The sequence below is a fragment of the Callospermophilus lateralis genome, chromosome 5, assembly GCF_048772815.1.
Source record: "Callospermophilus lateralis isolate mCalLat2 chromosome 5, mCalLat2.hap1, whole genome shotgun sequence".
In the NCBI taxonomy this organism is placed as follows: Eukaryota; Metazoa; Chordata; class Mammalia; order Rodentia; family Sciuridae; genus Callospermophilus; species Callospermophilus lateralis.
Window position 1 is genome coordinate 28,339,585 of NC_135309.1, and position 27,637 is coordinate 28,367,221.

General features: G+C 41.7%; 1 protein-coding gene across 2 annotated transcripts in view; it reads left to right on the forward strand.

Moving 5' to 3' along the window:
* The first annotated feature begins 585 nt into the window (after positions 1–585).
* Positions 586–27,637, forward strand: part of Timd4 (T cell immunoglobulin and mucin domain containing 4) — a 34,272-nt gene continuing 7,220 nt past the window's right edge. Inside the window, exons 1-5 of one of the 2 annotated variants that reach the window (XM_076855734.2) lie at positions 586–660; positions 5,910–6,251; positions 9,491–9,745; positions 11,145–11,228; positions 11,754–11,849. In XM_076855734.2, the coding sequence (XP_076711849.1) occupies positions 603–660; positions 5,910–6,251; positions 9,491–9,745; positions 11,145–11,228; positions 11,754–11,849 (835 nt within the window). In that variant the 5' untranslated portion in view covers positions 586–602. The remainder of the gene's footprint in view (positions 661–5,909; positions 6,252–9,490; positions 9,746–11,144; positions 11,229–11,753; positions 11,850–27,637) is intronic. The other variant, XM_076855735.2, reaches the window with a different exon arrangement.

Here is a 27,637-nt window from a genome sequence, read left to right on the forward strand (position 1 = left end):
TGTTGAAGGGCACCTAGGTTGGGAACCTCTTCTCTTTTCCAGTAAATTGTAATGGTGTTTTTGATGATTGGTTGCAGCCCTGCTTTTCCTTCTGCATTATCAGGGCAAGGTGACCAGGGTAGAGGGTGAAGGAGAACCCAGAACAGAAGTGAAGCCAAATCCATCTAACTTATCCTTGGCTACACTGGGGGACCCACAGGAAAACAATTGCTAGTGGGAAGATTAAATTGCACTTTGTCACAAAAACTACAGGAGTCGGGGTGACCATGGCCATGCCCAAGTTACACATGCTCATAGCAGGTAAGCAAACACATGGATGTTCATGCACACATAGGAGATTCCCTGACAAGCGTGGACAGAGGCACATGTACACCCCCACCGCCACTCCACACATTTGTGCACACACACTTATCACCAGGACAAAAGTGCTCAGCACATTTTATCGCAGATCCCAAATTGAGGGAGGCTATTCAGGATGGGGGAAAGGGAAGATAATGAGACAAAGAGAGAACTGAAACTGAAATGTCCCACCCTGTCAGCAGTAAGCATGGTATAAGAAATGGATCTTGAACAGACAGACAGACAGACAGACTCCTGTCAAAATGTCCCAAGGGCCTCTCCTTCTCTGGCTGGTGATGCAGTTCGGGTGGATTTATCTGGGTAAGTGTTCTGGAACCTTCCCCTATAAGCGCTTGTGTTACCCAGGTGTTCACCATGAGATTGATCTGGGAGCTTTTGGGTTAGGGTAACTTGTGCTTATGTTGAAAATGACAATTTAAGAGAAGACAGAGGTGAATGGGAATAAGAACTGTCACCTGCAGGAGCTATGTTATCACAGTTAGAGTCAGAGCAATTTGTTCTGGTAAGAACCCTTGCTATAATTCTTATTATTCTCTTTATTATGGGAGTGTTGTTTGCTTTTTGTTTTGTTTTGATTTGCTGGGGACAGGGCTTCAAGGGGAGGTTTCTTTCCTGCACATTGTTTCCAGGTTTTGAATGTTGTAATGCACCACTTAGCTTTGGCCAGTGACACCCTTTGCACCCCGGGGTTTTCTGTAGACACTTGCCTGAGCTAAGGTTGCTTCCCAGTCACTAGCACTGACACGGAATTGCTCTGCCTCTTCCATGTGTAAAATGAGGGACCCAAGTGAGACCTCTGACTATCTATGATTCCAGGATAAGACAATATCTAATGGCCCTGCTGTTTTGAAAGTCTGTGTTTATTCAAGTATAAATTTTAAATACGTCCTGTAGGAGAGAACACCTTTGTTCCAAGGAAAATCACTTTGTTCCCTCTCTCCCTCAAGACCACATTGTGCTATTCTTTCTGTTTCTTTCTTTCCTCTCCAAGCAACTCCAAGCAACCTCTGGTCTCCACTAGTCAGCCTTTTCCTGTCCACCCTGTAGCCTGAGTTCTGGTCTCGGTGCTTCTGCTGAGTTCTCCTCCACCTGTAGGAGTTCCTGCATCAGAGAACTTGTCACCCAAAGTAACTGCTCTCTTCACGGCCTCTGGTGCAGACGCTTTGTAGGCTCAGAGAGGGCAGGACAGGTTGATTTATTTCTTGTATCCCAGGACCTGATTCCATGCTTGATGCATAATAGACTGTCAAAGAATAGTCTAATGAAGTCTCTGTCACTTTGACATGTCATTTTGGGTTCGGTGTGAGCACTCCCTTTTTAATGTAAGAAAATGATGGTCTGACTATCACTATTTTTTACTTGTCTTTATGTTGCCCTGGTAGCTTGAAGTTTGGAGAGTTTTGTTATGTTGAAATTTGCTTTATCTGTTCTTTATCTGCCACATGTCCTGCTTCAGACAGGACAAGAATGGGCTTCTCCCATCTTGCTTGAAGGAAACAGCACCTGGTAAATCGTATTTTTTTTTTTTTTAACATGCCTTTTCTAAAATGGTCAACTTAGAGGAGAGTGACTCCACAGAATTACCAAGGATCAAAACTGGATGTGCACCTAAGGGGTATCTAATGAAACCCTGCACTCTGTAAATGGTGAAACCAAGCCCTGGATTGGGAAAGGGACATCAACTGAAGAAGAAACCTAGCTAGCCCCAGAACCTTGGTTATACCCACCCTGGTAATTCCACAGAGGGGAAATTGATTCGATTCCAGTATTTCCTTATCAGGATACTTTTACAGCTGAAGGAAAAATTCTTGTCCCGTTTCCAAATCCCAATGTGCTTGGTTACTTCTACTTGTACTTAATTAATTTCACATGGCATTTGATACTTCATGTCATGTGAACCTTAGACAGCTTCCTGAAGTGAGTACCTCCTCTTTGTCATTTTTTTTTTTTTTAGTTGTAGTTGGACTTATTTTACTTATTATTTTACTTATTTATTCTTATGTGGAGCTGAGACTCGAACTCAGCGCCTTGCACGTGCTAGGTGAGTGCTCTACCACTGAGCCCCAGCCCCAGCCCCTCCTCTTTGTCTTATGATGATGATCACTGTGGCTTTTCTGGAAGAAGGCAAAAGCCGTAAGTGGCAGATGAGGTTACAGCGTGACGCTGAAGGGTGTTTTCTACCACACCTCACAGAATGCTTCCTTTTTTCAAATATTGATTTTTAATCAGATGAGTAATATAGAAACTCCCTTACTGGAAAACTAAAAATGTTGTAGAGCCAAAATCCCTTCTGATCAGTACGCCTGGTTCCAGTCCTTTCCCTGTCACTGTGGAGGTAATTGATGTCATGAGTTTGGTCTGTCCAACCACAGACTTCTCTATATCTCAGCCCATAAGAAATGCAAACTGTTCCATTTATTTATTGAAAATGTTTTATATTTTATGTCTTCTTTTGAAATTGGCCCTTTCCATACATTAAAATAGTTTGAAATTTTCATGCAATTCATATAGGACTTTCTAACACTATTAATCTACTTAGACTTTCTGCAATCTAAGAATGCTGCCATTCAGCCATTCCACACACAGACACTGTCCATAGCATTCACAGACTGCAAAAAAAAAAAAAAAAAAAAAGATTTGCCAATAAGCATCCTTATGCATACATGTTTCTTGAGGGTGGATAACAAATATGAAACTGTCTAGCATAGCTAGGACTTGTGTGTATTGAATATTAATAGAAACTACCAGTGTGTCCCACTGTATAGCTCCGCCAGTTCACACCCTCATTTTATTCCAGTTTGCTGCAGGAGGCTGAATCCTTCCCTTCATTCCCCCAGTGTCTGGGAGCCAAGAGTTGATTTTATATGTTCTAAATTTTTGCCAGTATAATGGGTAAAATTAATTGGTTGCTCCAATTTTCTCCCATCTTTGCCAGTTTTTCTATTGGGTCTTTTGTTATTATGTATTAGGATGCCTCCTTTAATATCACAATGTTTAGAAAAATAAAAGAATCACCAGTAGAATATATATATTTTTTTTTCTTTTTTTCTTTTTCTTTTTTTTTTAGTACTGAGGATTGAACCTAGGGGTGCTTAACCACTAAGCTACATTCCTTTCCCTTTTTTTATATATTTTATTTAGAGACAGGGTCTCCCTGAGTTGCTAAGCACCTCGCTAAGTTGCTGAGGTTGGCTTTGAATTTGTGATCCTCCTGCCTCAGCCTCCCAAGCTGCTGAGATTACAGGTGTGCACCAGGGTGCCCAGCGTATTTTTTAATTCATTTACCAAATAGTCATAGGAACAAATTCATAATTCAGGGGTTATTCATTTCAGGTGTGTGTTCTACATTGCTAACACTGTGGGGAGTGAGGACAATGTACTTCTTAGTTTTTCCCTGGTTTTATGGGGATAAATGGACTTCCCAGTACATCTACATAATCTGCAAAGCCTTTCCACTGTGGAAAAGTGAAGAGACTGAATCAAGGAAGATTGAAAGCTGGTCCAAACTTGGAATGTGCTTCCATTGTTAAGAGCCAACTGTGGAAAGTTCAGGAAGCACATAGTTTTACTTACCACCTGGGGGACTCTTGGGCTTCAGGATCACCATCTCCTAAGGAGGAAGACCTGGATGTTCCTGAGACAGGAGGAACATGACTCTACTTACCATGTTATACAACTCAGCCAATCAGCTCCTTGAGTTAGTGAATAGAGAGTCCCATGGGAGGGTACCTTGGAGAAAATAATTAGCAGAAATCCAGATACTGGAAAAGGTACAGGATGTTATTTTAAGGTTTTGAAAGATATATCCTCTTGAGGTATCACTTCAATAGCATCTAGCAAGGGTGTGGGTTTTAGAAAAATTGATCATGGTCAATTGAACCAATGGGTTTGACATGTGCAGTAGTGAAAATGTTTCATGTATTCCCAGAGATGGAGGTAATTATAGAAGAACTTGCCTGGTGGTTCTCAAACACTGGCTGAACAGCCAACTGCAGCAGAACAACCTGCAGAACCTGATTAATGTACCCATCCATAGGCCTTGGTCTCAGGGAGGCTGACTCTGATTTTAGCAATAAATTTATGTATTTTTAACAAGGTCCCCAGGTCATGCCCATGAGAACCAAGGTTAGGAAATACTGATGTTTCATTTTAGAAACAGTGTACCATTCCATCTCACATAGCTTCCATGGTAAATGCAAACCTCCAGAATTTTTATATGTCACAGCTGCCATTTTATTTTATTTCCACATTTTTATTGGTGCATTTATTGTACATAATGATGGGATTTGTTGTTACATATTCCTACATGCACACAATATAACAATATAATTTGGCCATTATCACTTCCCAGCAGACGGCTGCCATTTTAGATAATTCTGTGGCCCTTTCTAGCTCTAATATTTAAAAAGCACTAAGTGAGATAAGCTTGGCATGAGAAGCCAAATACTGTATGATCTCACTTACAGGTGAAATCTAGCAACAGAATAGAAGGGAAGATGGGGAAAGGAGAGATATTGATCAAAAGGTCTAAAATTTAGTTAGACTGGGACAATAAGTTTTAGTGGTCTATTGCACTGGATGGTTTTTCCCAGTTAAAAATAATAATGTATATTTCAAACTTGCTGAAGGACTTAATGTTCTCACCACAAAAAAAGGATGCATTGGTAAAGCGATGAACATGTTAATTAGCTTGATTGAAACTTTCTACTGTATATACATAGATCAAAACATCATATATACCCCCTAAGTGAACACAATTATTATTTATCTATTAAAAATGAATAAGTAAACATCTATGAATTCCTTTTAAGTTCGTATTCTCTAACATTAAAGAAATGATCTAGAGAAGCAATTTCCATTTCCAATACTGAGAGGCGAGAAGGATAATGGAATATAGTTTAACAGCTCATCTTCCTGTCATGGTGCACTCTGGGTTGGGAGACCCATTTGAGGCATTTGAATCAGTAGTACATGATATTGGCTTATTGAGGTTTTGGATTAGTTTGCATAAGACAGTGAATTGGATTACAGGGTCTGGGCTTTGATTTGAGAATTTATTGGTTTATTGAATGGTAGTCAAGATCAGAGTGTTTAAATCAGTAGAAAGCTCTCACTGCCAAGATTAGTTTATAGACTCTGGTGGTCGACCATCTCTACTGGGGGTGAAAGTGTGTGGAGTTAGGAGCTCCTGGGTGCTGAAGGGCACATCAAAATTTTATGCTAAAAAAACCCTTCTGGGCACACTAGTGCAGGCCTGTAATTACAGCTGCTTGCAAGGTTGAGGCAGGAAGATGGCAAGTTCAAGGCCAACCTTAGTGATTTAGCAAGACCCTCTCTCGAAATAAAAAATAAAAATAAAAATGGCTGGCAGTGGTAGAGTACCCTGTGTTGAATCCCCAGAACTGCAAAAACAAAACAAAACAATAAACAAAAACACAGACTATAATTCTTTGCATCTTCCTGGAAGCATCTATTTGCACGAAAGCTGTGCTGCATGTCTGAGAGATTTGAGTCATGTGCAACTTAATGTTTTCATTTTTCCCTTGCAGTACCAACTGCATCAGAGGATACCGTGACATCGTTTTTGGGTCAGTCAGTGACTTTGCCCTGTTTATATTTGTCCTGGTCTCCGGACAGAAACAGCATGTGCTGGGGCAAAGGCCACTGTCCCAATTCCAAATGCAGCCAGGCACTTCTCCACACGGACGGATCTAGAGTGCTCTCTAGTGCGTCTGAAAAATATAGGCTTCTGGGGAACATCCAGAGAGGTCATGTTTCCTTGACCATCTCCAACACCAATGAAGAGGACAGCGGGATGTACTGCTGCCGCATAGAGGTGCCAGGCTGGTTCAATGACGTGAAGAAGCACATTCGCTTGGTGCTGAGTAGAGGTGAGCACGTGCAGACGGGCTTGTTTCTGGGGAAGGGGCAATTCAGTGACTAATGGGTGTCTGGTGAGATTGGTATAAGTGTGACCAATATATCCACAAGAACAACTTAGAGGAGGAAAAGTTAATTTGGGTTCATGGTTTCAGAGGTTCAGTCCATGCTCAGCTGACTCGTTGTTCTGGGCCTGGGGTTAGCAGAACATCGTGGCAGAAAGGCCTGGTGGAGGGGAGCAGTCAGGACATGGCACCAGGAAAGGGTAGAGGGGAGAGTGCTCAGCTCAGCAGGGACAAAACACCAACCCTAAAGGAACACCCTCAGTGACCTAGTTCCTCCATCCATACCCTACCTGACCACCATTACCATCCAGTTTATCCGAATCAATGGAGAAATCCACAGATTAAGTCGCAACTCTCATAATCTAATAATTTCACCTCTGAACATTCTTGCATCCTACACATGATCTTTTGGGGACACCTCATATCTAAGACAACCATGGGTGATAGATTCACTGGTGGTGGTGAAGAGACTGTATTTGCCTAGATGATAATTGGAAAGATTAGACTTGAAGTGCTAAGCCATGGTATGAAGCAGGAAAGGAAACTCAAACACCTGGGGCCAAGACAGCCTCAGAAATGTAAGAGGTTGAAGGTGGGGAGATGGAAGAGAAAGAATTAATTGCGGAGTCAAACTGAAGAGGGCAGCTGCTGCTTCTTTAGGGGGTTGTCTGCTAACAGAAATTTGGGCACAGTGTTTTCAGATCTCCCAGTTTTTATATGTACTGTAGTGATTTTTGCATAATTTTTCCAAATAATAATTAAATACATACTATGTGAACTAAATAAAATGTGTTCATGAGTAAGCTTTAGCCTATTAGCAAATGGTTTGTGACTTCGGACAGAGGGAAAAGGGCTGGGGATCTGGAGACAGAGTAGTTTTTAGGCATATATTTTTTCTGTTGCCATCAGTGGCTTCTGATAAAATTTAGAAAGCAGGGGACTTCTAAAGATCTGAGCTGTGTAGAACAGGCTGTTTAGAGCCTCTGGTTAAATTATGCTATCAATAATCCACTTTAGTGCTTGTCCACCATGTAGATTCTCAAAGTGAGGTGTGTATTATGCCTGCATCCACATCAACTGGAAGATTCTTGGGCTCTATTCCTAACAGATCTGTGCCTTGGAAGGCAGGATCTGGATATCTATATTATTTTTCCCCCACATTTTTAACTGGTACATTATAGCTATACACAATGATGGGATTTGTTGTTACGTATTCCTACATGCACACAACGTAACAATGCAGTTTGGTCAATACCACTCCCCAGCACTTTCCCCTTCTTTCCCCTTTCCCCACTCACTGGTCCTTTTCGTCTACTGATCTTCCTTTTATTTTAATGAGACCTCCCCCCACGCACTTTTCCCACCCCTTTTTTCCTCTCTAGCCTCCACCTTTGAGAGAAAATATATGACTCTCGACCTTCTTTGACTCATTTGACTTAACATAATGGTCTCAAGTTCCATTCATTTTCTTGCAAATAACATAATTTCATTCATCTTTATGGCTGAATAAAATTCCACTGTGTATATATGCTACGTTTTCTTTATCCAGACATCCGTTGACAGATACTTAGGCTGGTTCCACAGTTTGGCCATTGTGAATTGTGCTGCTTTAAACATGAGTATGCATGGATCACCATAGTATGATGGCTATAATTCTTTAGGTTAGATACAGAGGAGTGGTATGGCTGAATCATATGGTGGTTCCATGCCTAGTCTTTTGAGGAACCTTCACACTGTGGATATCTATATTCTTGAATCTCTCCATTGACTATGAAACACTCTAAAATTTGAGAACAACTAAAAAGAATGCTTTAAATTAAAAAATTATATTTTTCTTTTATGAGATTGAGGGTATTCTAATTTTGCAGAAGAAAATGAATTTTGTTGAAGTTAAATGACTCTGACCCAAGTCTTCTCTTGACTTGTCTGGTATAACTAGCTATTATTTTATAAAATAGTAATTGACTTTCATACTCTCCAGGGTCACTTCCAAGTTCATTTGGAACAAATAGTGTCTTTTTGCCTCATTAAAGTCTAGGGAAATTTGACATATTCTAGAGAAGATGAGATGCATAGAATAAACTATAGATAATGAATTTAGATGCTTATGGAATGCGTCATGTTGGCATGAACCAATCTTTAATATCGAAGTAAATGACATTCTCATCAAAAATTGCACACTTTGGGTGCATTTTGGATGCATTAGTTCATTCATGCATTCATGGAATGCTATTGGAGTACCTATGATGTGCCAGGCACTGTGAGGGATATAGATTCACAGAGGAGAACAAGACAAATGCTGGGATTTCCTCCGAAGCTTACAGTCTAGTAGAAGTAGATCTTGAACAATAATAATCAAGCAAACAATAATAATCAAGTAATTAAATTTATAGCATTTCTGAAATGCCACAAATGCTGTGGAGGTGAAGTAGGAGAGCACAATACAGAGAGTCCTAGAGTAGTTATTGCAGAATCTGGATGTCATCTCCACAGAAGGGACCTTTTAGCTGAGCCCTCCTTTTTTTTGGCAGGGGGTGGGGTGGGTACTGGGGATTGAACTCAGGGGCACTTGACCACCGAGCCACATCCCCTGCCCTATTTTGTATTTTAGTTGGAGACAGTGTCTCACTGAATTGCTTAGGACATTGCTAAGTTGCCGAGGCTGGCTTTGAACTCATGATCCTTCTGCCTCAGCCTCCCCTGAGCCCTCCTTTGAGGGAGGAGTCAGCCTAGTGCATAGATAGTAACAAGGAGAGAACAGGATGCAGCACACACAAAAGTTCCTATGGCTCCAAAGTCAGTGATGTGTTCAGAGGTCTGAAGAAAGTCCCGATGGCTGGAAAAAGTGAGAAGAGGAGGCTGGAGCCATGCGATTGGAGCCTGGGCAGACCAAAGCATGGGGCTACGTTTTTGGTCACATAGGACCCTACCTACATGTTAAGCAGGGACAGGCATGATGAGATCTGTCCCTTAGAAAGATGACTGTAGCCAGTATGTGAAGAATAGATTGGAAGGGAAAGGAATGAAGAAACCAACATTAGTGAGCATTCCAGTGGCCCAGGCCAGTGGACCTGGTGAAGGTGATAGAAGTGGAGAGAAATGGACAGGGCCCCCCCCCGTACATTTGTGTCATTTCCTTTCCTCCATCTCTGCTTGGTGCCAGACACGTCTTGTATTGGTTACAGCCCCAACAACCACCAGGAAAATGACCACCTTGCCCCCAACCACCACCCCTCACATGACGACAACCACAGTGGTGCTTCCAACAACAGCCGCGACGACCCCTGACCTCACAACCAGAACACCGCTTCAGACAAGGGCCACCTCGGGCTTCACAACGTCTACCACATGCCCCCTGACAACAATGACCTCCCTCCCGGAGGTGGCCACGAGTCTTCTGACCACCGGGCCTTCTACGGAAGGGCCTGTCCTCACCACAGGTAGATGGCAGAACGGGGCCCCTGTTCCCTTCCACTGGTGAGAGGTGCCCTGATTTCCTTAGAATAAGGTTCTCCCTGGGGCAGCCCAAGAACCTTCTCTTGGGTCTTTGTGGGGGTGTGCGAATACGTGTTTGTATTCGTGTTCAAGGCCTGTCATCACAGATACCACGTGCCAGTGGCTTAAACAGGAGAACCCATTTACTCACAGCTCTGTGATCTCGGAGTCCAGGGTTCAGGTGTCAGCAAGGGTGGTTTCCTGTCAGTCCTCTTTGGTTTGTGGATGCTTGTCTTTTCCCTGGGTCCTCACATGGTCTTTCCTCTGTCCTTCTGTGAGACCAATTATATTGGACTAGGTTCCATCCATATGATCTCCTTTGGCCTTAATTACCACTTCAAGGGCTTAACTCAAAATGCAGTCATATTCTGCAGTACTGAGGGTTGTCATGTCAACATGAATACGAATGGGGGGGGGCAAGATGCAGCCATCAAGCATAGAGCACTTGTGTGTGTGGATATTATTTCACTAAACTGTTCCTTTATTGTTTTTCATGTTTTCTTTTTCTGTTGCTTTTCCTTTGCGTTTTTTGACAAGTCAGCTTCCTGGGTTCTCCCCTTGACCTCTCAGGAGTCTTGCTTCCTAAAGAACCAGGAAAGTTTATTTGGGGTCAGACTCCAGCGTGATCCTTTTGGGGTGAAGTCTCTGCCTGGGCTTTAGGGATTGGTTGAGGAAATGTTTTTAAAATAGGTCAACTAGTTCTATCCTGGTTTCTCTATATTTCCCCTGAATTTTTCTTGACCCTGCCCCTTGTACCTCTCAAAGTGACTAGCTCCATTGCTTGGTGGGGTTTGTTTAAGCTTCCTCCACATTTCAGCCCTGATTCTGAGGTGAGAGTATTGGAAGACAACCACAAGGCAGCATTTAGCAGCCTCAGTCAGGCTCAGATAATTCCAGTGGCTTTCCAATATTGAATTGGCTGATTCTATGATTCTCTGAGTCATCATCGAAATCCATAAACTCTAAATTATTAATCAATTTTGCATTTTCTTTTCAAATTCCTTTAAGCTTTAAAATAATCATCTTAAAACATCTTAGTTTCTTTTCCTTGAGTCTCAAAATTACCTCCCATCTTTCAGGAAAGCTGGACATATAGAGAAACCACAAAGCTGACTGTTTAAAAAAAAAAAATGGAGGGCTTGTATGTCTTGGCCCCTCCTAACTCCCCTCCCAGGCCCCTCCCTTGCCCCTCCAGGGCCCTCCCAGACCCCTCCCACCTCTCCCCAACTCCCTCTCCAGGCACTTCCCTGGCCCCTCCCCATCTCTGAATACTACCACCTACCACAAGTACCGTTCACACTGTTATTTTTTAACTGCCTTTTATCAAACTTTTTTCTCTCCCAGAATCAGCAACTTTTCGTGGTTCCAGCGCATCTTGGAGAAGCATCAAGGCAACTTCTGCAGACACTGCCGCGTCTACAGCCAAAGGTGAGCGGACCCTCACTGTATCTTTCCTCACCTCTTGGATTAGAGAGAAACACTGAGTAAACCTGATGCGGAGGCTGGGCATGGTGGCCTAGGTCTATAATCCTAGCAACTCTGAAGGCTGAGGCAGGAGGATCGCAAGTCGGAGGCCAGTCTCAGCAACTTTGTGAGGTCCTAAGCAACTTAGTGAGACCCTGTTGCAAAACAAAAAATAAAAAGGCCTGGGAATGTGGATCAGTGGTTAAGCAGCCCTGGGTCATCCCTGGTACTAAAAAAAAAAAAAAAAAAAAAAAAAAAAGTGTTGAAACAGAAGACTACAGATGACCTTGAGGCCTTGAGGCATTTGTGCCCTGAAGTCCGCCTGGGACAAGTTGGCATCAGAGCAGCCTTTGTGGTTCGCTAAAGGTAGCAGGTGGCCTCTCTAGCATGTGGTACTCTTCTCTCTCATCCTCATTCCAAGGACTTTAATTTTCTTTGTTGAAACTCAGTGGGATGTTTGTTTAGTCTTCTCCCTTTGTTCTTCCAAAGGGTCTGAAACTCGGGTTCTTAGGACTACATCCCAGGGGACGCGAAAAGAGAGTGACTCAGGGGAAACTGGCGATTCAGTGACTCCTCTTCAACCAGGTGAGGGAGCTGTGTGCTTGTGATTGGTTTGTCTTTGGCCATGGGAACAATCTGCCACATGACTGCATGTCTTAGGATTCTGCTGATTCTGATCCATTGGGGCCTATTCCACATCCTCCTGTGAACTGGGGTCAAAGTGAAACCCGTCACAAGCCTCAGGGAGGGTGGCTTCTGCCCTCCCATGTTCATTTCTAAAGCCCCTCTGTTGAACTCCACCAGAGTCTTCTTTAGCAACTTCAGACTTGAAGCCAGGAATAGTGGTAGGAAAATCACAGCTCATTTGTCAAACCATTACTTATTTATTTTTAATGTACATAAAGACAGAAATGGAAATTCTCCTTGATTCATTGTCCTCAATGCCAGCCTCTTCACCCCCCAAGATAATCACTATTAATTGAAGATGGTCATTCCAGATTTTTTTTCATTCCCTTATGTGTGATGTGTGTGTGTGTGATGTGTGTGTGTGTGTGTGTGTGTGTTTTAAGCCATCATATCATATACAATAAGGTACTGCATGTTATATGATGCATATGATATTTGAGTAAATATCATTATTTACTTAATGATGTATATTGGACCACTTATTTTTTCAGTTCATGTACAGACCAGTATCATTATTATTTAGTTGAATTCCACTAAAATAGGTCATACCACATGTACTCATAATATCTATTGCCGATTGGATGGTATTTCAGTTGCTCCAAAGTTTTTCTATTATAAATGATGCTGCTGTGAACATCCTTGAATATGCATGCTTCCTTCAGCAATTATGCAAGCATTTCTCTAGATAGGTTTGGTGATCAAGCAGTAAAAATGCTAGATTGAAAAAAAAAATGTGCCCTTTTCAATTTAACAGCTATTACAAAATTGTCCTTGAGAAAGGCTGTGCTGATTTATTTTCCCACCCACAGAATATCTGCTTTCCCATATCCTCCCTATGCTTGATATGACCATTTTATTTTTTTCAATCTCCTGAGAACATGTCATCTTGTTCTTTTCCTGTTTTGATTAACCGAGAGTTTGAGCAACTATGTCAATCAGAAAACAGCCATCCCTTAACTCAAAGGAGGCAATGTAATAGCACTCACAGGGCTCAGAAGATGGGAGTGGGGGAAGGGGTAGACAGGAGTGCATGGAAGCAGGGGGAAGTTTTGCAATGAGACTACAAATTAAGATGCAATGTGAGTGTGAACTGATGTTGAGAAGTTTTGGCTTGCATCAACTCATACAGTGTGAAGATCTGGAATGGAAGTTGATAGCTAGAGGGAAACTGGGAGACAAGATACAAACCCTCTTTGTTCAGGGTTGAAGTGAAGTTGGGGAACTACTTTTTGCAAAGGTAATGGAGGGTCAGGATAGTGTCCCCAAACTACTATTCTCTATTCCATTTTAAACATTAGATTATTTTACACAGAATTACAAGGGAATAATCTCTCTTCTTATTTTCTATACTATCCTGATAACATTAATTTCACTCCTTCTGGACCAAATCCTAGGACAGAGGGAGCCCTTGCTGCAATGTCCATAGGTTAAAGCTGAAGAGGAGCTTGCCACAAGGCCAGTAGGGGCTGCTTCATTTAATTGCTCTTAGCAGATGCCCAGAGAGCTGTTTTATCTAAGTTTCCCAAGGTCAATAGTTTTCAGGTACCAGAACCAGGAAGTCTAGCTCTGATTGTTTTTTTTTTTTTTTGGGGGGGGGCGGTGAGGAAGAGTACTAGGGATTGAACTCAGGGGCACTCAACCATTGAGCCACATCCCCAGCCCTATTTTGTGTTTTATTTAGAGACAGGGTCTCACTGACTTGCTTAGTGTCTCGCTTTTGCTGAGGCTGACTTTGAACTCATGATCCTCCTGCTCAACCTCACAAACCTCTGGGATTACAGGCATGTGCCACTGAGCCCAGCTGATTACATGTTCTTAAATATGACTTGACTTACCTAGCCTTCCAGTCTGAAATAAAAGGTCATGATTTTTTTTTCATTTATCACCCTATTCTTCCCATTTTTTTATTACAATGAAACACAGTATAACTGCAGTCACCACCTATTGAAGACTTAACTGTATATTAGGTGATGATTGAAAAGTTTTTACATCCATGTTTTTACTTATATCTCGCAGTGATCACCCAGCAGGTACAGCTATGATCCTCATTTTACAGGTAAAGAAATGGAAGATAAGATAATTTATTAAAGAAGCCGATACTTTGAGGCCCTTTTTCCCCACTGTACATTTTATTTGTATTATCTCTTATTTTTCATGAATTCCTATGAGGTAGGTAGAGTTATCCCCTCTGTTTTAGAGTCCACGAAGATGAATAACTTGTCCAGTTGATGGCAAGCCTCGATTTAACCCATGTCTTTCCGACTCTAAGGCTACTCTGACAATCCCATGCTGCTTCCTTCTGATCTCCCCTTTGGAGCCTCTTATAGAATAAGGGTTCTTCTTTGTTTTAGCAAAAATGTTTTAACCCAATTTAGAGGGACTGCACTTCTCTAGGTCCTCCCCAACTCCCATTCTGGCTAATTGTCTCTAATTCCCTCCCTATTTCTTCACAATTTTTTTTTTGGATAGTAAGACTTCTATGGTTGAGGGTTAGTTTAAATCCTTAGCATTCCTCAGAGTAGCACTTCTTCCCTCCACTCTATGGATACTTAGAAATGGAGCTCAGAAATGTGGAGCCACTTGCCACAGATCACATAGCCAGACAGAGAGAGAGAGAGAGAGAGAGAGAGAGAGAGTGTCAGTCACACCCAAGATTTTTCAGGGATTTTAAAACTATATCCATTTTTAAAAATAACTTTATTTATTTATTTTTTTAATGTGGTGCTGAGGACCTATCCGGGTTCTCACACATGCTAGGCAAGCACTCTACCACTGAGCCCCAGCTCCAGCCCACTATGTCCTTAAATGAGGATTGTCTATAGATAAACTTAGGGTGGAGGTGGGGAGCATAAATCCCCTGAAATTATATGTAGACTTTTATGTGTTTGTGTGTATACAGTTTTCTGTGGAAAAGCTCAGAACTTTCATGGGATTCTCCAAAATTTCTGCAATTTCCCGAATGGTTAGGAACCATAATTCAATTACAAACACAAACACCCACAAATGAAAACTCTGATGAAGATCTTACGAAGATTGTTTTCTCCCTCTTAGAAGTCTAGCAGGAGCATGCAAACTCTTAACCCTTTAAGACGATTCATTTCATTTATTTCTGGGAAGCAGAAGTACGTGCAGTGGTCCCAAATTGTTCCCTAAAGCCTCGATCACCATTATTTATGGACTCCAAAGCCAGAGCAAATAGAGTGGACTGGGATTAAGTCCCCTGCTGATTGTATCTCAGTCTCACTTTAATGGCTTCAATATCTCCAGTCTTTTCTTTCTAGTCCTCCTCCTGGTCTCTGGGTGGCCTTGGCTGGGGTTTAAGAGGACCCGAATGCTCATGAGTACATCGACATTTTGTGGTGATTTTTGTTTGTTCCCCTTCTTGCTCTGTCCTTTCTGAAATCTCAGTTTCCTCAAACTGTACAATGAGGATAACAAAAAAGGGATTTTAAGAAACAGTTAGGTGAGGAAAGGCATGCGTGTATAACCATTAGCTGGTAAATGACTGTCACCATGAAGGATTCCTGTGTCCTTTTTTTACATTTCTGCTGCTAGTCCCCCTCACACACCTTCCTTGTTAGGTTAATCCAGAAGGATAATGAGAGGCTGTTAGTATCCATTGTCCACTGACTTGCTATTCCTGATACATTCGTAGACACTTTGTCATTTTTATTATTTTTTAAATTACTAATTACACTGGGGAAATAGCCCCTGACTGATAAAATTATGAACTTGAGGAAGTTATAAAATCTTTAAAAATCTTATAGTAGTAATTCTCTATGAATAGAGTAAATTTGAGATTCTGAATGCTTTCCACTGACTCCTTTTTAGGATGCTCTGCCGAACTGGTGATTATTGGCTTTATTACTGTGGGTAGACGTCTTCATTCTCTTGTTGTTTTGTCTTTCTTAATCTATGCTCAATTTTGCTCAATCTATAGAGGTTCCACTTTGTAGTTTAGACTTGAAAAATCAAGTTCTATCTGAAAAGGAGCCTTGATCTAGCTTGCCATTCAAGGGCTTCCAGATTCATGTTTTTTATGTTATAAGGCCACTCTATGTCCACATCTTCTAGTTTAATGGCCCCCTCGCTCCAGTTATAGAGTCTTTGGTCTGCATCAAGAAAAACTCTACCCAGGATTGACATCCTCACCTCCACTCTTTAACTGCATAGAAATGGAGCTCAGAGATGCAGTGACTTACCCAAGATCACACAGATAGACAGAAGGAAAGCTGGGACTCATAGCCAGGATCCAGGTATACTGACCATGTATCTACGAACTCCTAGAGTGAGAGGTCGGTGTAGAGGGAAGTGTTGTGTGGAATACTGGGGAAACTGAGGCACCGAGAAGACCAGTGATTTGAGAGAAGCCTTTCAGTGAGTTGGGAAGAGATCTGCCACCAGAGCCAGCTCTCCTGATCTTGTGCATGGACGGCCTTTGTCCCAGGACTGGCAGGCCTTCTCTCTCAACAGAGCTCCCTTGAGACAGGGAAATTTCATATTCACTCCTAAAGTATTAGGATTCACTTTTTTCTCAGCTCCTCAATGGATCATCATACCAATCACCAACATGAAGTCAAAATAGTAGACTAATTTAAATTTAATGCACTTGAAAAATGCAAGTCAAATCTACAAGATTTCATCTTGCTCTAGTCAGAGTGGCAAGGAACAAGAATACAAACAAGAATAAGCGCTGGCGAGGTTGTGGGGAGAAAGGAACACTTGTACATTGTTGGTGGGATGTACACTAGTACAGTCACTCTGGAAAGCAGTTTGGAGATTCCTTAAAAAAACTAGGGATGGAACCCCCATGTGACCCAGCTATCTCACTCCTGGGTACTTTCCCCAAAGATATAAAATAGGCAAACTACAGTGACTCAGCCATATCAATGTTTTTTTAAAATATTTTTTAAGTTATCAATGGACCTTTTTTGTTGTTGTTTATTTATATGCAGTGTTGAGAATCAAACCCAGTGCCTCACACATGCTAGGCAAGCGCTCTACCACTGAGCCACTACCCCAGTCTCCACATCAACGTTTACAGCAGCACAATTCACAATAGCTAAATTATGGAATCAGTCCAGATGCCCATTGGAAGATGAATGGATTAAGAAATTGTGATACACACACACACACAGACACACAGACACACAGACACACACACACACACACACACACACTCAGACACCATGGAGTTCTACTCAGCCATTAAAAAGAATGAATTTATGGCATTTTCTGGTAAATGGATGGAAATGGAGAATATCATTCTAAGTGAAATTAGCCAGACTCAGAAACTCAAAGGTCAAATGTTTTTTTTTTTTTATTTTCTCATATGCAGAAGCTAAGAGTACAGGAAAAGAAAAGGTGAAGGAAGGATAAGACTACATAAAGAACCAATTAAACACTAATTAATAGATAAGTGAAAGAAAATCTAGTAGAGTAGACGAAGGAGAAGCGGGAGGAGGAAGGGAAAAGGGGAAGGGAAAGGCAGGGTCATGAACTTAAATCTATTTCCGTGCATATATGAGTTTGTCAGGATGAACCCAGCTACTCTGTATAATAACCATTAAACTCTTAAAAAAATTAATGCACCCAAATGAACATGAGAACTTGAGTGTAAATCTAGTAAAATTGGAAGCAATAGTGTAGCTCTGATAATGTAACATTTTTCTTTTTCTTTGCTTGTGATTTTTGGCAGTAGCTTCTTGTGGTTGTTTATTTGTCATTTTTAGTTCCAGGGACAGGAATGATTGCAGAGTGGGGTAAGGATGCTTTGGGGAACATTTTTTCCTACTACTGTGTGTTCTTTGAAAGCCAGCACAAGCTTCACTGTCCAAAGCAAGCTGGCCTCTCCATGGAGTCAAAGGATCGTTAGAGGAAAACTGTAGCTGGAGTTGGAACTTTCTTATCTTTCTCTTGTAGTCTGGCGTTTGGTTTATTTATTTATTTATTTTTTGGCATTTGGTTTAGACACATGGAAAAAGGTAACATGATCTTTACTTGCTACTCTGTACGTGGCACAGGACATAAAAACCAGGAGCTTCTGGACCGTGTTCCATGGGAAGGGGTGGGAAAGGGCTCCACATTTTACTGGCACAGACAGGTGTGTGGGGAGCAAGCCAGCATGGGGCTTCCATGTTTTGAGATAGAGATGTGAAAAGTTCACTGGGGCCTGAAGAAGTGAGAGATGGATTCTATCTTGGAAAAGAGAGCCAAGGTCAGGGATGGTTTTACTCAATGTTCTTTGCATTGATTCTTCCAAGATGAGATCATTTCGTCGATGGAGGATGAGGGAAGCTCCTGCAGGGTCACCTAAGGGCAGGGAGACCAGCTTGAGCAAACACAGGGAAGATTGACAAGAGCGTGAACTCTCTAGAGATGGTTTCACAGTCCAATTTCAGCTAATGGAGACAGGAAGCTGTGGCGAGATTCTTAGGGACTTGAATGGCGGATTGAAGAATTTAGATTTCATTCATTCCAGATTCCTCCGGAGGAACCGTTCATGACTTCTGAGTAGGGAATGCCATTTCCAGCTCTGTCTTGGGGACAAATGCTCTGGTGGGAGTGTGGCAGATGCGTTAGAGGAGCAAGCCTGGAGGCAGACAGGCTACCCAGTGGGCTCCTAGAGTATTTCAAGTCAGAGAGGAAACTCTGGACCCGAATGCTGGTAGCAGCAATGGTAGAGAAGGACGCGCCAATCACTTAGGACTCAGGAGTCAGAGGACTTGGTCACAAAAGAAAGAAGGAAGCCACTTGGGAGACTGGGTTGGGCTAACTGGTAAGGGAAGTGCAGAGGAGGAGCGGACTTTGTGTGGAAGATCTTGCAATTGATTGACATGCCTCTGAGAAATGGCTAGCAGGCAGTTACAAGTGTGGGTCTGGGCTGACTCCTGATGCCAGGGTGGAGGGGGGTGCCTTTCATCATTGGCACTTACCTTATCAAAATACTTACTGTGTTGGGCTGAGGATGTGGCTCAAGCGGTAGCGCGCTCGCCTGGCATGCGTGAGGCCCGAGTTCGATCCTCAGCACCACATACAAACAAAGATGCTGTGTCCGCCGAAAACTAAAAAATAAATATTAAAAAAAAATACTTACTGTGATGATGCACAGAGTAAATGCTAAGAACTTGTCAGTCTGCCCTGATTTCTTGTGTGTGACCTCAGGAGGGATGGTTCAAAGATATAATTATTGCTAATTGCACTTAATTGAGTGCTTATTATGTTCCAGGGCTGGGCTCAGTGCTCTGGATACAGTGTGTCCTTCTGTGGCATTGTCTAGACCTGTGAGGAAGAGTCTAGTATCCTGTCCAAGAAGAAGAAACAGGTTTGGAGAGACTAAGGAACGTACCAGAGTTTGAGCTATGGGTCTCTGGGGCTCTTGAACCTGGCCCCTTAAACACTTCATTGTGTCATCAGCAAAGGGGGGGTGAGGAAATCTCCTGCAGGGTCACCTAAAGATATTGGGAGGTGAAGGGAGAGATGAAGAGGTGCAGAGGAGGGTCCCCTCTCCCCTTGCCCTGTTGAAGGAACACTAGGGAGAAAGTGGTGGGATAAGAAAAGCCAATAAAGAGGTAGACAGGGAGATATCAAAAGCAAGATGGGATCCAGAGGGCACAGGGTCAGAGGAAGCTGTCAAGGGTTAGGGAGGGTGTAGCTGTCTGCGAGGAAATCCTCAATGCTGTGCACTGTGGCAAGGGGGCCTCAAAGAAGAAGTGCAAGAGAAGTTAGAGTTAAGAGGAGGAGGCTGAGGAACTAGCGCTTAGAGTCCATGCAATCTATAAATATCAGACCAGGCTTTGGGTGGGATCACGGGAGCTTTGTGAAAAATATAGATCACTCTGCTGAAGCCAGGACTTGCCACATAAGAACCCCATGCAATTGGCCAAGAAACTATATGTGTAGAAATTTCCTCTGAGATTCTTTCTAAGCCATCCCAGCTGCAGTTCTGAGAAGTACAGTACAGTCTGCTTATTTTACAGAGGAGGAAACTGAGGCACCAATGTATTTGAAAAGCTCAAAGAGAAGGAGGGACCAGCCCCTTGGTGAGACTCTTCTGGTTCCCAAATGAGAGCTGTTTCCCCCATTCCGCATTGTTTCATTAGATAAAAGGGAGCCCTGTTGGAACTGGATACTTTTCTTGGTCTTTAGTTGATCAAGGGCATAAAGAAGTTATAAGAGGAATTGTCATTTCTCAGTCCAAGCTCAGCATAAGGAACAGAGGGGGGCAGAGAACAAGGTAGAGCTCAGGTTTGCTCGCGAATGCCATCGTTAGAAGCGAGAAACTGGACGCTGTTGATTTCAAAGTCCACGTCTTCTGCGAGGCATTAGCAGATCTGTTTTCTCTCTCTTGTTCCCGGTGCTGCTCACAGACTTGAATCGGTTGGTAGGCTGACATTCCGGGGGGATAAAGCAGAAGGACAGACAGTGGATGCTCACGATTCTTCTCACAGTCGCATTATATCCTATCCGCCGCACAAATGGTATTTTTTATTAATAAAGTTGGAATTGAATCCATGTCATTCTAGCATCTAGCAGCTCACCTTCAGAAAGGTCAGCCAAATAAGATCAAAGGCAGTTGTCAAGCTTCAAGAGTTATGTCTGGCAAGTCAAACACAGAGGGGAAAAGAAGTCACGTTTGAGGCATTGAAACAGAACACAGAGCCGGACCAATGCTGGACTGTGACCTCTCTGCAGGGACAAATGTCCTCCTATTATTGATCCAGGGAGGGGCTTCCAGGCTCTTAGAGAAAGCTCTGACTTCACAGGGGTGCAAGGTTCATGGGGAACCTAAGTGATAACATCTCTGTTCTCCTCACTGGGAATAATTCTATTAATAAAGACAAAAATGCCCTTGGCAAGAGCATGCCACATGCGGTTGGTAGGTGTGTTGAGCCCTGCATGCTCGGAAAGAAGGGAAGAAGTGGAATCTGTAACCAGATGTCATTGCTGTGTCATTTACTAGCAATCATCATTAGCTGTGCAACCTTGGGCATGGTCCGTGACCTCTCAGAACTTCAGTTTCTTCCTCTTTCAATCATTCTTTCCACGTTTACTTAACTCATAGAATCATTTTGAAGCTCAGTGGAAACAACATATGCTTCACGTCCTTCTGATGCTTCCGTTGTGCTCATAATAATCATTGATGTCAATGTGCATTAGGATCTCCTTCTCTAAAACTGTACCCATATAGATGGCAGCTGACTGGGGTTTCATTCTAAATGGATTGCTTATTATTGTAGTCAGTTTCCAGAACAGATCTTTGCAGAACAAGGTTTCTGTGGGCTCTTCCCACAATTTACAATGTCCATCAAACCCAGAGGATAAGGGCTTGAGCTCTGCAGGTAGATAATCTTGGCTCTGAGATTTGCTCTGTCCCTTCCTAGCCACGTGACCTTAGCAAGTTGCCTAACCTCTCAGGGCTGCAAAAGTTTCCCACTGTAAGACAAGGACAATAACCATGCCCACTGCACAGCATTTTCTGAGGATTAACTGGTGTCAAACATGGAAAATACCTTGAGCTGTTGTTTGGCTTGTAGTCAATTCTTAGCTGCATTATTGTTGTTGGTACTATCAATAATTCCAAGGCTGCTTGGTAGAACACTTAGCCCTGAGTCTGGAGTTACTGATCAGCTGGTCTGGTTATAACAGAATGCCAGATATTGCCCTCAGAGGGGTGTCAGAGGGAACAGGTGAGAGTGGAGGGGTCTTATCTTTGCTTCGCTGACACCCTTAGATTGGCACCCAAGAGAGGAGCCTGAGCCGGGCCCTCTGGTGATGAGATTTTGCTGCTGGGCTATCTCAGGAGCGTGGAGGGTGGAAGCAGTTTTCCAACCGGGGTGCCCCTTTTTCTAGAGTTTCTGTTTCTCTCCTGTTTACCTCTCTTGTGTGAAATGTGACAGCATCTCAGCATTCCTTCCTCTCTCTGATCCTCTTCCGGTATCAACATCATTTGCTCTCTGTTCCCTTTCAAAAAAAAAAAAAGAGGCCCACACCCACTTTTGCTCTGGTAGCTAAGGAACCCCCGACTCCTGAATGTTCTTCTCTTAGGTTTATTAATTAAAGTGTATATGTATTGTGTTCTTTTGGCTCATTCCTTATAGAGGCTTCCAGATTTGAAAAAATATATATGTGAGTTCAGTAAATGGGTGTTTCCACTTTTTTTCAGGGGAGTTCTGAAGTCCCATGTCTGTTAGTGCTGACCAGCAAGGTCAGCAAATAAGAATCGTGTGTAGAAGTCAGCAAACACAGGTTCTTGTCACGTTCCTTGGAACTCACTACTGTGAAGACTTGAGCAAATAAACTTCTCTTTCTCGATTTCAATTTCTCCCTTGACTAAATAAGTAAATAAATAGATAGATACATAGATTGATAGATAGGAAGCCAAGGAGGTAATTTTGAATTCCTCCCAATTCTAAAATATTCAAATTGCCATTTTGGGGGGATACCTTTGCTTTCTCTGGATTTCTTAAAACCATACCACCAGTGATCCAGAGAGGGCAGCATAAGCCAGGGGTTCCTCACGAAAGGAAAGAAACTTCTCAGAAGGCCTGCCGTTGTCACTTTCAGAACCCTAGGATTGTGTTAAGATGGTGTGGTTGAATTGACTTATTTCAGAACTAATTTTGCTTGGGAAGTGGATCCACATGAGTCGCGGGGTCTATCAAGAGCGTTAAAATGTACCCACTGAGAAGATGAAGTGCAGTTATTTCTCATTGATTTCTGGCTAGAATTCCTCTCTCATTGGAGAGTTTTTGTTTTCAAACTGGATTTTAATGCACTTTTTCTTTTCTCCCAGAGTGGCTGAAATCAAGTCTTTTTTTTTTTTTTTTTTTGAGTCATTCAGATTTGGGTTCAAATTTCCTGTTATTGTCCCTTTATTGTCTGAGTTATCTTGGGCAAGTGATTCAACAAAATAAATAAATAGGAAGTAAAGGAGGTTAATTCCTTTCAACTTTAGTTTGCATGTCTATAAAATGGTTTTTGAAAGCAACAAATGTGATGATTTACATAAAGGGCTTGCCACTGGGCCAGGCACCTAGTTAAGTGTTCCATAAACTGATTCTGGCCGGAATCTAGTAATCTAAAGCAAATTGTTACTAATGGAATGGGAGCAGGGATGATATTTAAAGTGGAATCTTAAAAGACTTTTGAACGTAAAATGTCGATGCCAGCTCAGAATGGCACGTAGCACATGGTCTTTGCTGAGTGAGATTGTGGGTTCTCCCACCTGAGGCAGAATCATGTGGAAGGAGAAGTCTGTCGTCACCTGAGGGTCTCATTGGAAGGCTCTTCAGATTAGAACTGTGCTCAGATAGGATGCGTTTAATTTCCTGACTCCACTGCGTTGTTTTTGCACCAGTAGGCTCACCATGCCAGGGCCCAACAAAGTTTTTCTGTACAGGGCCAAAAGGTACATTGAGGCCTGTGGGCCACAGTCTCGTCTGGGTTACAGCCACTCAGCTCTGCCACCAGAGTGCAGAAGCAGTCATCGCCAATATGGAAACAAATGGGTGCCACTGTGCTTCCATAGAACTTAGGGGTGCAGAAATCTGAATTTTGAATAGTAATTCTTCTCTTTGCTTTCCCCTCAACTATTTAAATCTGGAAACAATCCTTGGTTTGTGGACTGTACAGAAACCCTCCATGACTGGCCTTGACCCTCAGGTCATATTTTGCAAACCCTTGATCTACACCATGCAGACTCAGGAGGGTTCCTTGGAAGGGACGGGTGGACACTCAGCTTTTTCCCAGGGCAGAGCAGCTTCTGAATGCAGCTTCCTACCCTATTAGGTTTTATGTCCTTAGATGGTCAAAGTGCAGTTCTTAGTGCCATAGTTTTCTTGCTTAAAATTTATTGACTTTGCAGGTTACAGAATAAATACATTCTCTTGTGAAAAAACAAAAAGGTTAAAACATCATCAAATGAAAGTTCATATGTGTTCCCCTCTCTATGAGCAAGAGATAATCACTGTAACAATAATAAAACATAATAATATGTTTTATTATTTTTTACAAATTTTTTCTTTCCTCTTTCTATTCCTCCTTCTCTTCCTTTTACAAAATCATCCTATGTTCTCTTTAAAAAGATTTTTTTTTGGTATTTGTAGATGGACAGTCAGCCTTCATTTCATTTGTTTATGTTTATGTGGTGGTGAGGATCGAACCCAGTGCCTCACACATGCTAGGCAAGCCCTGCGCCACTGAGCTACAGCCCCAGTCCACATTCTATGTTCTTTTAAACTCACTTTAAATTTTATTCAACAAATCTTTTCTGCAAAGCTACTATATCCTGCATGGATTAGACTAAATGATATGAAATATTTCTTAAAACAATTTTAAAAAAACTTTTGTCTTTTTTATTACCATGTATCAATTGTAAAAACTAATGGGTTTGACTGCAATGTTTCCCTATGTGAGTATATCCTATTTTGATCATGTCCATCTTCCTTAAAAACTTTTTATTTTCAAATAATGTTAGATTCACAAGTAATTGCAAAATCAGCCTGGAGAGCTGTCCTAGGCATTTCTTCAGCATCCCCCAGTGGTAATGTCTTATATACATTGTCCAAACCAGGAACCTGACATGGGCACAGTTCAATTGACTAGTTATTATCCCTACTCAGATTTTATCAGTTTTTATAGATACTCATTTAAAATTTTTTATCTATAAAAACATCATCAATCAATCAACTTCTATTGGGCATCATTCTTTATTGGTGCTGTTAGATCCAGGGGCATGTACTTTTCTATTAGCACCTCTCCAACCCTTGTTCAGCTGTGGGCTGCTGGGTTTCAAACAGCTCTCTTCAAGGTTTCACTTAGAAGGTCACCACAGTGCTGCTTCAGAAAAATAACACACAGCCTCCGAGTCTGCTTTTGACTCAGACATCTTGGAGAATTTCCAATGATTCACACATGATATGAAGAGTGTTTTACTGCTAAATTTTTCTAACTATTTGAGAATATTTAGAAGTTATGCAAAAGTACTAATGAGAACAGATTTAATTTTTTTTTTTTTTTGGTTATAAGTGGACATAATATCTTTATTTTATTTTTATGTGGGGCTGAGGATTGAACCCAGTGCCTCACGCATGGGAGGGGAGCGCTCTCCCTCTGATCCATAATCCCCGATAACAGATTTTTAATTATCTATAATCTTACCATTCAAAATCAGATGTATTTGCTTTAGTGTTTCTTTTTAGTTTTCTTTGGGGAGCAAGAGGTATGCGTGTGTTTCTGTATATACTTTTAAGTATCCACACATTCGTTCCTTATGCTAACTATAGTACCATATCCTTTTAAAAGATTAGTATGCAAAGATAACTTCCTCAGGTCGTTCAGATTTCTTTGTAATAAGACATGCAGAATTATAAAGGTGAAAAAGACATAGGAGATCAGATGGTAAAATGTCAGCATTTTCAGATGAAGGCTGTATAGCTCAGAGAGGGGAAGTGTCCTGGCCATGGTCACACAGCTAGCAAGCATGGGATAAGCACTTACTGATGGTGGAGAGGGTCCCAGGATGCCAAAGTAAGAGAGGTTACATGGCAGGACTTGGAAGTCCTCTAAAATCGGGGTTGTTACAGGAATTCCATTTTATCAAGTACCCTTGCCTACCAAGAAATCAAGAGACCACTTCACTAGTTTATAGCAAGAATTCTAACTACCAAGAAATCCCTACTTTAGTGTTTTTCATTTAAATAAATGCTTGCCCTAAAGGGAAATCTAATATTAATCAGAGGTTTTGGTGAATGTGTAAGCTCAGAAAAAGTTTTTCTTTAAAAGATTTTCAAAATTTTTAAATAACACCTAATAATGCTACCTATCTGTGGGGTACCTTGTGATATTTCAATACATGTATACAGTGTGTGCTGGTCAGATCAGGGTAACTGATGTGTTCATCGCCTCAGACATTTATTTGGAACATCAAAAACCCTAATGGCTATTATGAAATATACAATTACTTGTTATTCACCACAGTTACCTTATTCTACTGGAGAACATCAGAAGTTATCTGTTCTACCCACTTTTCTCTGTAACCATTAACCAACTTTTCATTCTCCCTTCCCCCTGAGCTTTCCCAGTCTCGCTAGTAACCACTATTCTATGCTCAACTTCTCCGAGATCAACATATTGAGCTTCCATATAGGAGTGACAACATGCAGTGTTTTCTTGCTGTGGTTGACTCATTTCACTTAATATAATGTCATCCAGTTCTACATTGCTGCAAATGACAGGATTTCATTCTTTTTTTATGATTATATAATATTCCTTTGTATATTGTATACAGATCCCATTTTCTTTATCTGTTCATCTGTTCGTGGATACCTTGGTGATTCCATATCTTGGATATTATGAAAGGTGCTGCATTAAACATGGGAGTGCAACTATCTCTTTGACATACTGATTTCATTTCCTTTGGATATATACTCAATAGTGAGATTTCTGGATCATATGGTTGTTCTATACTTAGTTTTTTGAGGAAACCCCATACTGTTTTCCATAATGGTTGTACTGTTATTACCCTTTATCCAAATCCTTACCCACCAACATTTTTTTTTTTTTTTTTGGTCTCTCCAATTATAGCCTAGCTAGAGTAAGGTGATTTGGGCTTTGTGGTTTTGGTCTGTGTTTCCTTGATGATTAGTGATAAGCATTTTTCTTATACCTGATGATCGTATGAATATCTTCTTGAAGAAATGTCTATTTAGATCACTTGCTCATTTTTAAATCAGTTATTTTTTTTTGCCATTGAGATGCTTGAGTTCAAATTCCACATTTATTCTGAATATTAATCCCTTGTCCACTGAACAGTTGACAAATCCTTTCTCCATTCTCCAGCTTGTCTCCTAACTGTTGATCTTCTCCTGTGCTGTACAGAAGCATTTTAGTTTGCTATGACTCCGATTTTCAAGTTTTGCTTTTGTTGCCTGTGCTTTGAGGGCCCTATAAAAAAAATCTTTGCCTATTCCAATATCCTGGAACATTTCCTCTATTTTCTTTCGGTAGTTTCATAATTTCAGTCTTACATTTAGGTCTGTGGTTCACTTTGTGGTGATTTTGCAATAGTGAGAGAGGTAGGAGGGCAAAGGCTATTCCCCAAGAAGGTCACAGTCTGAGGTTCTAGGTGGACATGGTTTGGGAATATTGTTCAACCCACTACAATGCCCTGCTCGGAACTGCTTTCTAGAAACTTCCGGGAGTTTTCTGTCTTTGTCTGATTGTTTTGTATGAGAGCCCAGAGCCTGGAGAATCTGAGGATGAGGAGACACAGCCATCAGGGAAGACAGGGTCTCAATTTGCTTAGTCCCCATCCCTGCCCATCAGCTCGGCTCCTTTTCTCACTGACTGGGATTTCTCTTGCTGTTCTGCATACAATGCTGTAGCCCCTGGCGAGCTTTCCTTCTAGGCTTTTTAGCCTGCTCCAAAAATGTGCTCTTTGGTATCCTGCAGCCGTGTTAGTGTTTGCAAAATGTCTCTCCCATTAGGCAATTGCAATTTAGAACACAGATTAGATTTGATAAAACTGACCCAGGCTGGCTTTTCCCTTTGATGGTTTCAGTTTCAGATTTATCCATCACAAGTGATTACAATGCAACCGGCTTTTGACAGAACAGGAGTAGGAGTTTTGAATTCTTACCTGCAATTTCCAGCTCCAGGGGATAATAGCAGAGAGAAAAACAACA